Source organism: Salvelinus fontinalis, chromosome 5 (genome assembly GCF_029448725.1).
Source record: "Salvelinus fontinalis isolate EN_2023a chromosome 5, ASM2944872v1, whole genome shotgun sequence".
Lineage (NCBI taxonomy): Eukaryota > Metazoa > Chordata > Actinopteri > Salmoniformes > Salmonidae > Salvelinus > Salvelinus fontinalis.
In genome coordinates, this window is record NC_074669.1 from 62,076,839 (window position 1) to 62,090,088 (window position 13,250).

Genomic DNA, 13,250 nt, shown 5'->3' on the forward strand with positions numbered 1-13,250 from the left:
CTTACCATGACCTTACCATGTCCCTAACCAGTACTGACCTTACCATGACCTTACCATGTCCCTAACCAGTACTGACCTTACCATGTCCTTACAATGTCTCTAACCAGTACTGACCTTACCATGTCTCTAACCAGTACTGACCTTACCATGACCTTACAATGTCTCTAACCAGTACTGACCTTACCATGTCTCTAACCAGTACTGACCTTACCATGACCTTACCGTGTCTCTAACCAGTACTGACCTTACCATGTCTCTAACCAGTACTGACCTTACCATGACCTTACCATGTCCCTAACCAGTACTGACCTTACCATGTCTCTAACCAGTACTGACCTTACCATGTCCCTAACCAGTACTGACCTTACCATGACCTTACCGTGTCTCTAACCAGTACTGACCTTACCATGTCTCTAACCAGTACTGACCTTACCATGACCTTACAATGTCTCTAACCAGTACTGACCTTACCATGACCTTACCATGTCCCTAACCAGTACTGACCTTACCATGACCTTACCGTGTCTCTAACCAGTACTGACCTTACCATGTCTCTAACCAGTACTGACCTTACCATGTCTCTAACCAGTACTGACCTTACCATGACCTTACCGTGTCTCTAACCAGTACTGACCTTACCATGACCTTACCATGTCCTTACAATGTCTCTAACCGGTACTGACCTTACCATGTCTCTAACCAGTACTGACCTTACCATGACCTTACCATGTCTCTAACCAGTACTGACCTTACCATGACCTTACCATGTCTCTAACCAGAACTGACCTTACCATGACCTTACCATGTCTCTAACCAGTACTGACCTTACCATGACCTTACCGTGTCTCTAACCAGTACTGACCTTACCATGTCCTTACAATGTCTCTAACCAGTACTGACCTTACCATGACCTTACAATGTCTCTAACCAGTACTGACCTTACCATGACCTTCCATGTCCCTAACCAGTACTGACCTTACCATGACCTTACCATGTCCTTACAATGTCTCTAACCAGTACTGACCTTACCGTGTCTCTAACCAGTACTGACCTTACCATGACCTTACCATGTCTCTAACCGGTACTGACCTTACCATGTCTCTAACCAGTACTGACCTTACCATGACCTTACCATGTCTCTAACCAGTACTGACCTTACCATGACCTTACCATGTCTCTAACCAGTACTGACCTTACCATGACCTTACCATGTCTCTAACCAGTACTGACCTTACCATGACCTTACCATGTCTCTAACCAGTACTGACCTTACCATGTCTCTAACCAGTACTGACCTTACCGTGTCTCTAACCAGTACTGACCTTACCATGTCTCTAACCAGTACTGACCTTACCATGACCTTACCATGTCTCTAACCAGTACTGACCTTACCATGTCTCTAACCAGTACTGACCTTACCGTGTCTCTAACCAGTACTGACCTTACCATGACCTTACCATGTCTCTAACCAGTACTGACCTTACCATGACCTTACCATGTCCCTAACCAGTACTGACCTTACCGTGTCTCTAACCAGTACTGACCTTACCATGACCTTACCATGTCTCTAACCAGTACTGACCTTACCATGACCTTACCATGTCCCTAACCAGTACTGACCTTACCATGTCTCTAACCACTACTGACCTTACCATGACCTTACCATGTCCCTAACCAGTACTGACCTTACCATGTCTCTAACCACTACTGACCTTACCATGACCTTACCATGTCTCTAACCACTACTGACCTTACCATGTCTCTAACCAGTACTGACCTTACCATGACCTTACCATGTCTCTAACCACTACTGACCTTACCATGACCTTACCATGTCTCTAACCAGTACTGACCTTACCATGTCTCTAACCAGTACTGACCTTACCATGACCTTACTATGTCTCTAACCACTACTGACCTTACCATGTCTCTAACCAGTACTGACCTTACCGTGTCTCTAACCAGTACTGACCTTACCATGACCTTACCATGACCTTACCATGTCTCTAACCAGTACTGACCTTACCATGTCCCTAACCAGTACTGACCTTACCGTGTCTCTAACCAGTACTGACCTTACCATGACCTTACCATGTCTCTAACCAGTACTGACCTTACCATGACCTTACCATGACCTTACCATGTCCCTAACCAGTACTGACCTTACCATGACCTTACCATGTCCCTAACCAGTACTGACCTTACCATGACCTTACCGTGTCTCTAACCAGTACTGACCTTACCATGTCTCTAACCAGTACTGACCTTACCATGACCTTACCATGTCTCTAACCAGTATTGACCTTACCATGACCTTACCATGTCTCTAACCAGTACTGACCTTACCATGACCTTACCGTGTCTCTAACCAGTACTGACCTTACCATGACCTTACCGTGTCTCTAACCAGTACTGACGTTACCATGACCTTACCATGTCTCTAACCAGTACTGACCTTACCGTGTCTCTAACCAGTACTGACCTTACCATGACCTTACCATGTCTCTTACCAGTACTGACCTTACCATGACCTTACCATGTCTCTAACCAGTACTGACCTTACCATGTCTCTAACCAGTACTGACCTTACCATGACCTTACCATGTTTCTAACCAGTACTGACCTCACCATGACCTTACCATGTCTCTAACCAGTACTGACCTTACCATGACCTTACCATGTCTCTAACCAGTACTGACCTTACCATGACCTTACCATGTCTCTAATCAGTACTGACCTTACCATGACCTTACCGTGTCTCTAACCAGTACTGACCTTACCATGACCTTACCATGTCTCTAACCAGTACTGACCTTACCATGACCTTACCGTGTCTCTAACCAGTACTGACCTTACCATGACCTTACCATGTCTCTAACCAGTACTGACCTTACCATGTCTCTAACCAGTACTGACCTTACCGTGTCTCTAACCAGTACTGACCTTACCATGACCTTACCATGTCTCTAACCAGTACTGACCTTACCGTGTCTCTAACCAGTACTGACCTTACCATGACCTTACCATGTCTCTAACCAGTACTGACCTTACCATGACCTTGCCATGTCCCTAACCAGTACTGACCTTACCATGTCTCTAACCAGTACTGACCTTACCATGACCTTACCATGTCTCTAACCAGTACTGACCTTACCATGTCTCTAACCAGTACTGACCTTACCATGTCTCTAACCAGTACTGACCTTACCATGACCTTACTATGTCTCTAACCAGTACTGACCTTACCATGTCTCTAACCAGTACTGACCTTACCGTGTCTCTAACCAGTACTGACCTTACCATGACCTTACCATGTCTCTAACCAGTACTGACCTTACCATGTCTCTAACCAGTACTGACCTTACCATGACCTTACCATGACCTTACCGTGTCTCTAACCAGTACTGACCTTACCGTGTCTCTAACCAGTACTGACCTTACCATGACCTTACCATGTCTCTAACCAGTACTGACCTTACCATGTCTCTAACCAGTACTGACCTTACCATGACCTTACCGTGTGTCTAACCAGTACTGACCTTACCATGTCTCTAACCAGTACTGACCTTACCATGACCTTACCATGTCTCTAACCAGTACTGACCTTACCGTTTACCTAACCAGTACTGACCTTACCATGTCTCTAACCAGTACTGACCTTACCATGACCTTACCATGTCTCTAACCAGTACTGACCTTACCACAAGCTACAGCCGACTAGATACAGCCGACTAGATACAGCCAACTAGCTACAGCCGACTAGCTACAGCCGGACTAGCTACAGCCGGACTAGCTACAGCCCACTAGATACAGCCGACTAGCTACAGCCGACTAGCTACAGCCGACTAGCTACAGCCGACTAGCTACAGCCGACTAGATACAGTCGACTAGCTACAGCCGACTAGCTACAGCCAACTAGCTACAGCCGATTAGCTACAGCCGACTAGCTACAGCCGATTAGCTACAGCCGGACTAGATACAGTCGACTAGCTACAGCCGACTAGCTACAGCCGATTAGCTACAGCCGACTAGATACAGCAGACTAGCTACAGCCGACTAGGTACAGCCGACTAGGTGCAGCCGACTAGATACAGCCGGACTAGATACAGTTGACTAGCTACAGCCGACTAGCTACAGCCGACTAGATACAGCCGACTAGATACAGCCGGACTAGATACAGTTGACTAGCTACAGCCGACTAGCTACAGTCGACTAGCTACAGCCGACTAGATACAGCCGGACTAGCTACAGCCGACTAGCTAAAGCCGACTAGCTACAGCCGACTAGCTACAGCCGACTAGATACAGCCGGACTAGATACAGTTGACTAGCTACAGCCGACTAGATACAGCCGACTAGCTACAGCCGACTAGCTACAGCCGACTAGATACAGCCGACTAGCTACAGCCGACTAGCTACAGCCGACTAGATACAGCCGACTATATACAGCCGGACTAGCTACAGCCGACTAGCTACAGCCGACTAGCTACAGCCGACTAGATACAGCCGACTAGATACAGCCGACTAGCTACAGCCGACTAGCTACAGCCGACTAGATACAGCCGACTAGATACAGCCGGACTAGCTACAGCCGACTAGATACAGCCGGACTAGATACAGCCGACTAGATACAGCAGACTAGATACAGCCGACTAGATACAGCCGACTAGATACAGCCGACTAGCTACAGCCGACTAGATACAGCAGACTAGATACAGCCGACTAGATACAGCCGACTAGATACAGCCGATTAGATACAGCCGACTAGCTACAGCCGACTAGATACAGCAGACTAGATACAGCCGACTAGATACAGACGACTAGATACAGCAGACTAGATACAGCCGACTAGATACAGCCGACTAGCTACAGCCGACTAGATACAGCAGACTAGATACAGCCGACTAGATACAGCAGACTAGATACAGCCGACTAGATACAGCCGACTAGATACAGCCGACTAGATACAGCCGACTAGCTACAGCCGACTAGATACAGCCGACTAGATACAGCCGGACTAGCTACAGCCGACTAGATACAGCCGGACTAGCTACAGCCGACTAGATACAGCAGACTAGATACAGCCGGACTAGATACAGTTGACTAGCTACAGCCGACTAGCTACAGCCGGACTAGCTACAGTTGACTAGCTACAGCCGACTAGCTACAGCCGGACTAGCTACAGTTGACTAGCTACAGCCGACTAGCTACAGCCGGACTAGCTACAGCCGACTAGATACAGCAGACTAGATACAGCCGACTAGATACAGCAGACTAGATACAGCCGACTAGATACAGCCGACTAGATACAGCCGACTAGATACAGCCGACTAGCTACAGCCGACTAGATACAGCAGACTAGATACAGCCCACTAGATACAGCAGACTAGATACAGCCGGACTAGATACAGCCGACTAGATACAGCCGACTAGCTACAGCCGACTAGATACAGCAGACTAGATACAGCCGACTAGATACAGCCGACTAGATACAGCCGACTAGATACAGCCGACTAGCTACAGCCGACTAGATACAGCAGACTAGATACAGCCGACTAGATACAGCCGACTAGCTACAGCCGACTAGATACAGCAGACTAGATACAGCCGACTAGATACAGCCGACTAGCTACAGCCGACTAGATACAGCAGACTAGATACAGCCGACTAGATACAGCAGACTAGATACAGCCGACTAGATACAGCCGACTAGATACAGCCGACTAGATACAGCCGACTAGCTACAGCCGACTAGATACAGCAGACTAGATACAGCCGGACTAGCTACAGCCGACTAGATACAGCCGGACTAGCTACAGCCGACTAGATACAGCAGACTAGATACAGCCGGACTAGATACAGTTGACTAGCTACAGCCGACTAGCTACAGCCGGACTAGCTACAGTTGACTAGCTACAGCCGACTAGCTACAGCCGGACTAGCTACAGTTGACTAGCTACAGCCGACTAGCTACAGCCGGACTAGCTACAGCCGACTAGATACAGCAGACTAGATACAGCCGACTAGATACAGCAGACTAGATACAGCCGACTAGATACAGCCGACTAGATACAGCCGACTAGATACAGCCGACTAGCTACAGCCGACTAGATACAGCAGACTAGATACAGCCCACTAGATACAGCAGACTAGATACAGCCGGACTAGATACAGCCGACTAGCTACAGCCGACTAGATACAGCCGACTAGCTACAGCCGACTAGCTACAGCCGACTAGATACAGCCGGACTAGATACAGTTGACTAGCTACAGCCGACTAGATACAGCCGGACTAGATACAGTTGACTAGCTACAGCAGACTAGCTACAGCCGACTAGATACAGCCGACTAGCTACAGCCGACTAGATACAGTTGACTAGCTACAGCCGACTAGATACAGCCGACTAGATACAGCCGACTAGCTACAGCCGACTAGATACAGCCGACTAGCTACAGCCGACTAGATACAGCCGACTAGCTACAGCCGACTAGCTACAGCCGACTAGCTACAGCCGACTAGATACAGCCGACTAGCTACAGCCGACTAGCTACAGCCGACTAGATACAGCCGGACTAGATACAGCCGGACTAGATACAGCCGACTAGATACAGCCGACTAGATACAGCCGACTAGATACAGCCGACTAGATACAGCCGACTAGATACAGCCGACTAGCTACAGCCGACTAGATACAGCCGACTAGATACAGCCGACTAGATACAGCCGACTAGCTACAGCCGACTAGATACAGCCGACTAGCTACAGCAGACTAGGTACAGCCGACTAGATACAGCCGACTAGATACAGCCGACTAGATACAGCCGACTAGATACAGCCGACTAGGTACAGCCGACTAGGTACAGCCGACTAGATACAGCCGACTAGGTACAGCCGACTAGGTACAGCCGACTAGATACAGCCGACTAGATACAGCCGACTAGATACAGCCGACTAGATACAGCCGACTAGATACAGCCGACTAGCTACAGCCGACGACTAACGCTACCTAGCATTTTATTTAATTTAGTTGATTTCTTTTTTACAGTTCGATACTAGAAGTCAAATATTGATATAATTTAGTCTGAAATAATATCTCGATATGTAAATGTGTTGAGTTTCTCTTTCTCTTTCTCCGGGTGTCTTGTAGTCTACTCACTCTGGCGTTATAATGCAAAACGCAGTAACTACGGAATGTTTTTTTACTGCAAAATCTGACTTCAAAGTATTTTTCTGTCTAGACAGACTCCATGATATATTCTGAACAACTGACTTGTTCTTGTGTAAGGAAACTAAATACCACATTCATCAGATAATATACCTGGCCATCACAGCAGATCAGAGATTTTTTTACCAAATTGGTGGTTACTGCGTTTTGCCTTTGTAGGGCAGAGTAGTGATTTACAGTGTCTGCTTTTCTTAACATAAACCCTTGAATTCTTTTATATCCCCTTCCCACCCACCACCCCTCTCTCTAGGTGGCTCGTAGTCTGGCCGCCCCTCTCTACCTGGACATCGCGGGCGACCCCGACAGCGAGCGAGCGTTGGGGAAACAGCGTCTCTCGGTAGCCATCGGTGTGCTGGCGGGCGCCGCCGCAGTCATCCTGGTCATCCTCCTAGTGGTGATGGCCCGCCAGTGCGGCGCCCAGGGCAAGAACGGATACGAGGCCGGGAAGAAAGAACCAGAGGAGGACTTCTTCAGCCCTCAACCGGCCGTGCCACAAACCAGGGGAGGGACGTTGGACCGCGGACGGAAGCCCCGCAGGGACAAACGGAATGCAGGCGCTGGAGGAGTTGGAGCCGGTAATAAAACTGAACGGCCACTCTACAGCGGCATCGTCACGGTCAACGGGCTCCGTCGCCACGGCAACGACCACCACATCGCCGACATCGACGATGACGACGAGGACGTGAGCAGCGCCAGCGAGAGGTTGGCGGCGAGGTACTGCGCGGTGGACGGAGACCCCGGGAGCCCACGCATGGGCGCCAGGCATCACCAGTCGAGCCCAGATCTGGCCAGGCATTATAAGTCAAGCTCGCCGCTCCCCGCGGTACACCTCCAGCCCTACAGCCCCCCGGCCGAGGGGAAAAAGCACCAGGCCGTACAGGAGCTGCCCCCCTCTAACACCTTCGTGGGGTCGGGAGGGTCCAGTGGTAGTGGGGGAAGTGGGAACGCTGATGCCATGTCTCTGGGGTCAGACCAGTGTTCTGAGTATGGATCCCAAACAGGGAATAAGTACAGCAAACAGGTAGGACTGATTCAGTTATTCTACTGACACAAACTGAACTGAGCTGGGCTAGCCTGGCTACTCATCCACCACAGTTGACAGAGTGGTGGTGGTGATAGTAGGACTGACTGGTGATAATAGGACTGACTAGTGATGGTGATAATAGGACTGACTGGTGGTGGTGATAATAGGACGGACTGGTGGTAGTGATAATAGGACTGACTAGTGGTGGTGATAATAGGACTGACTAGTGGTGGTGATAGTAGGACTGACTAGTGGCGGTGATAATAGGACTGACTAGTGGTGGTGATAATAGGACTGACTAGTGGCGGTGATAATAGGACTGACTAGCGGTGGTGATAATAGGACAGACTAGTGGTGGTGATAATAGGACTGACTAGTGGTGGTGATAATAGGACTGACTAGTGGTGGTGATAATAGGCCTGACTAGTGGTGGTGATAATAGGACTGACTAGTGGTGGTGATAATAGGACTGACTAGTGGCGGTGATAATAGGCCTGACTAGTGGTGGTGATAATAGGACTGACTAGTGGTGGTGATAATAGGACTGGTGGTTATAATAGGACTGACTAGTGGTGGTGATAATAGGACTAACTAGTGGTGGTGATAGTAGGACTGACTAGTGATGGTTATAATAGGACAAACTAGTGGTGGTGATAATAGGACGGACTAGTGATGGTGATAATAGGACTGACTAGTGGTGGTGATAATAGAACTGACTAGTGATGGTGATAATAGGACTGACTAGTGGTGGTGATAATAGAACTGACTAGTGATGCTGATAATAGGACGGACTAGTGGTGGTGATAATAGGACTGACTAGTGGTGGTGATAATAGAACTGACTAGTGATGGTGATAATAGGACTGACTAGTGGTGGTGATAATAGGACTGACTAGTGGCGGTGATAATAGGACAGACTAGTGGCGGTGATAATAGGACTGGTGGTTATAATAGGACTGACTAGTTGTGGTGATAATAGGACTGACTAGTGGTGGTGATAGTAGGACTGACTAGTGATGGTTATAATAGGACAGACTAGTGGTGGTGATAATAGGACTGACTAGTGGTGGTGATAATAGGACTGACCAGTGATAATAGGGCTGACTAGTGGTGGTGATAATAGGAATGACTAGTGGTGGTGATAATAGGACTGACTAGTGATGGTGATAATAGGACTGACTAGTGGTGGTGATAATAGGACTGACTAGTGGTTGTGATAGTAGGACTGACTAGTGGTGGTGATAATAGGACTGACTAGTGGTGGTGATAATAGGACTGACTAGTGGTGGTGATAATAGGACTGACTGGTGATAGTAGGACTGACTAGTGGCGGTGATAATAGGACTGACTAGTGATAATAGGACTGACTAGTGGTGGTGATAATAGGACTGACTAGTGGCGGTGATAATAGGACTGGTGGTTATAATAGGACTGACTAGTTGTGGTGATAATAGGACTGACTAGTGGTGGTGATAGTAGGACTGACTAGTGATGGTTATAATAGGACAGACTAGTGGTGGTGATAATAGGACTGACTAGTGGTGGTGATAATAGGACTGACTAGTGATAATAGGGCTGACTAGTGGTGGTGATAATAGGAATGACTAGTGGTGGTGATAATAGGACTGACTAGTGGTGGTGATAATAGGACTGGCGATTATAATAGGACTGACTAGTTGTGGTGATAATAGGACTGACTAGTGGTGGTGATAGTAGGACTGACTAGTGATGGTTATAATAGGACAGACTAGTGGTGGTGATAATAGGACTGACTAGTGGTGGTGATAATAGGACTGACTAGTGATAATAGGGCTGACTAGTGGCGGTGATAATAGGAATGACTAGTGGTGGTGATAATAGGACTGACTAGTGGTGGTGATAATAGGACTGGTGGTTATAATAGGACTGACTAGTTGTGGTGATAATAGGACTGACTAGTGGTGGTGATATTAGGACTGACTAGTGATGGTTATAATAGGACAAACTAGTGGTGGTGATAATAGGACTGACTAGTGGTGGTGATAATAGGACTGACTAGTGATAATAGGACTGACTAGTGGTGGTGATAATAGGAATGACCGGTGATAATAGGACTGACCGGTGATAATAGGACTGACTGGTGATAATAGGACTGACTGGTGATAATAGGACTGACCGGTGATAATAGGACTGACTGGTGATAATAGGACTGACTGGCGATAATAGGACTGGCTGGTGATAATAGGACTGACTGGTGATAATAGGACTGGCTAGTGGTGGTAGTGTTTGCTGTGTTGTTGTTGGTTTGTTGTTGTTTTGTCATTGTCGATTTGTAACCCCCTCGCTTATTTGCTCTTTGAGGTTCTCTTTTGAATCTTTAGAATTTGTTTCTTTCCATATGTCTCTCTCTCTCTCTCTCTCTCTCTCTCTCTCTCTCTCTCTCTCTCTCTCTCTCTCTCTCTCTCTCTCTCTCTCTCTCTCTCTTTTTACAGTCCTCTCCTTGTTGCATCGTAAGCTGTCTTTTGCTGATGTTTTCAGACTTAAAGTAGTACACCCAGTGTGTGTGTGTCAGCATGGTAAGCCTGTAAGCAGTGTGACTGTGTCCTGCTCTCTGTGTGTGTGTGTATGTTTCGTGTCAAACAGCAGACTCCATTTAGCCAGGCTTATTGCTGGGTGAGAGGAGGGTGTGTCTGTCTCTTCAACTTGATGTGTCTTTGTGTGTGTACACTTAGACTGTGTGTGTGTACGCTTAGACTGTGTGTGTGTCTGCAACTGTGTGTGTGTGTGTGTGTGTGTGTGTGTGTGTGTGTTAGGGTTGAGCATTTGAAATCATTTTTGGGGGATATCCGGATAGTCGTAATACAAGTGTTTCAAACAGAACTTCTTTTTTTACTTCAATGGAAACCGGTGTGTGTGACAGTCTGTGTGTGACATGGAGAGAGACAGAGAAAGTTGTAAAGAAGCTAGCTAGCTACAGTAGCCATCTAAGTTAGCCAGCTAGCTAACTAAACTAGCCATCTGAGTTAGCCATCTAGCTAACTAAAGTAACCATCTGAGTTAGCCAGCTATCTAGCTAACTGAAGTAGCCATCTGAGTAAGCCAGCTAGCTAACTGAAGTAGCCATCTAAGGTAGCCAGCTAGCTAACTAAATTTGCCATCTGAGGTAGCCAGCTAGCTAACTAAATTAGCCATCTGATTTAGCCAGCTAGCTAACTAAAGTGGCCATCTGAGTTAGCCAGCTAGCTAACTGAAGTAGCCATCTGAGGTAGCCAGCTAGCTAACTAAATTTGCCATCTGAGGTAGCCAGCTAGCTAACTAAATTAGCCATCTGATTTAGCCAGCTAGCTAACTAAAGTGGCCATCTGAGTTAGCCAGCTAGCTAACTGAAGTAGCCATCTGAGGTAGCCAGCTAGCTAACTAAATTTGCCATCTGAGGTAGCCAGCTAGCTAACTAAATTAGCCATCTGAGTTAGCCAGCTAGCTAACTAAAGTGGCCACCTGAGTTAGCCAGCTAGCTAACTGAAGTAGCCATCTGAGGTAGCCAGCTAGCTAACTAAATTAGCCATCTGAGGTAGCCAGCTAGCTAACTAAATTAGCCATCTGAGGTAGCCAGCTAGCTAACTAAATTAGCCATCTGATGTAGCCAGCTAGCTAACTAAAGTAGCCATCTGAGTTAGCCTGCGAGCTAACAAAAATAGCCATCTGAGGTAGCCAGCTAGCTAACTAAAGTAGCCATCTGAGGTAGCCAGCTAGCTAACTAAAGTAGCCATCTGAGGTAGCCAGCTCGCTAACTAAAGTAGCCATCTGAGTTAGCCTGTGAGCTAACTAAAGTAGCCATCTGAGGTAGCCAGCTCGCTAACTAAAGTAGCCATCTGAGTTAGCCTGTGAGCTAACTAAAGTAGCCATCTGAGGTAGCCAGCTCGCTAACTAAAGTAGCCATCTGAGTTAGCCTGTGAGCTAACTAAAGTAGCAAGGGTAATTGAGGCTCTTTTGTTCCCCGTCCATTGCGTACAACAACTCCATTCATATGAAACAACAGCCTACCTATTGGTTGATCATTGTAGCCTACTCCTTGTCATTTAGTCAACTTAAATCCCTAATTTTCATTTCATTTTGCATTGATTAGAAATCTGCCACTTTACTTGCTGTGCATGGAGCCTCTGACTGTAATTGAACGACAATAACAACAAGCTACGTGTCTGAAACGTGCGTAGGCTGTGTGTGTGTGTGTGTGTGTGTGTGTGTGTGTGTGTGTGTGTGTGTGTGTGTGTGTGTGTGTGTGTGTGTGTGTGTGTGTGTGTGTGTGTGTGTGTGTGTGTGTGTGTGACCTCTCTGTGGGGTTCATAAATCCTCAGACAGCTGAGTGGGTGGACGGCATACAGAGTAAATGACCATTACACTTTTTTGCTGCTCTGCTCACACACACACACACACACACACACACACACACACACACACACACACACACACACACACACACACACACACACACACACACACACACACACACACACACACACACACACACACACACACACACACCAACAGCCTCTTTCTCTCTTCCACTGTGTTTCATAGTCTTCCTTTCATTTGCATTCTCTAAAATGTTAAATATTTTCATACTGGTTGGAAAAGTGTTGATTTGCAGACCATCAGTTGTGAACGTCATGCTGACGAATACATTAGATGACAGCTTGCTAACGGACGCACCACACACACACACACACACACACACACACACACACACACACACACACACACACACACACACACACACACACACACACACACACACCAACAGCCTCTTTCTCTCTTCCACTGTGTTTCATAGTCTTCCTTTCATTTGCATTCTCTAAAATGTTAAATATTTTCATACTGGTTGGAAAAGTGTTGATTTGCAGACCATCAGTTGTGAACGTCATGCTGACGAATACATTAGATGACAGCTTGCTAACGGACGCACACACACACACACACACACACACACACACACACACACACACACACACACACACACACACAC

General features: G+C 47.2%; 1 protein-coding gene across 1 annotated transcript in view; it reads left to right on the forward strand.

Annotated features, from left to right (window-relative positions):
* The window catches only part of pcdh7a (protocadherin 7a), a 27,655-nt gene extending 15,193 nt beyond the window's left edge, over nucleotides 1-12,462 (forward strand). The window contains exon 4 of the mRNA XM_055924134.1: nucleotides 7,476-12,462. Coding sequence (XP_055780109.1) covers nucleotides 7,476-8,273 — 798 coding nt within the window. The 3' untranslated portion in view covers nucleotides 8,274-12,462. The remainder of the gene's footprint in view (nucleotides 1-7,475) is intronic.
* The last annotated feature ends 788 nt before the right edge of the window (nucleotides 12,463-13,250 follow it).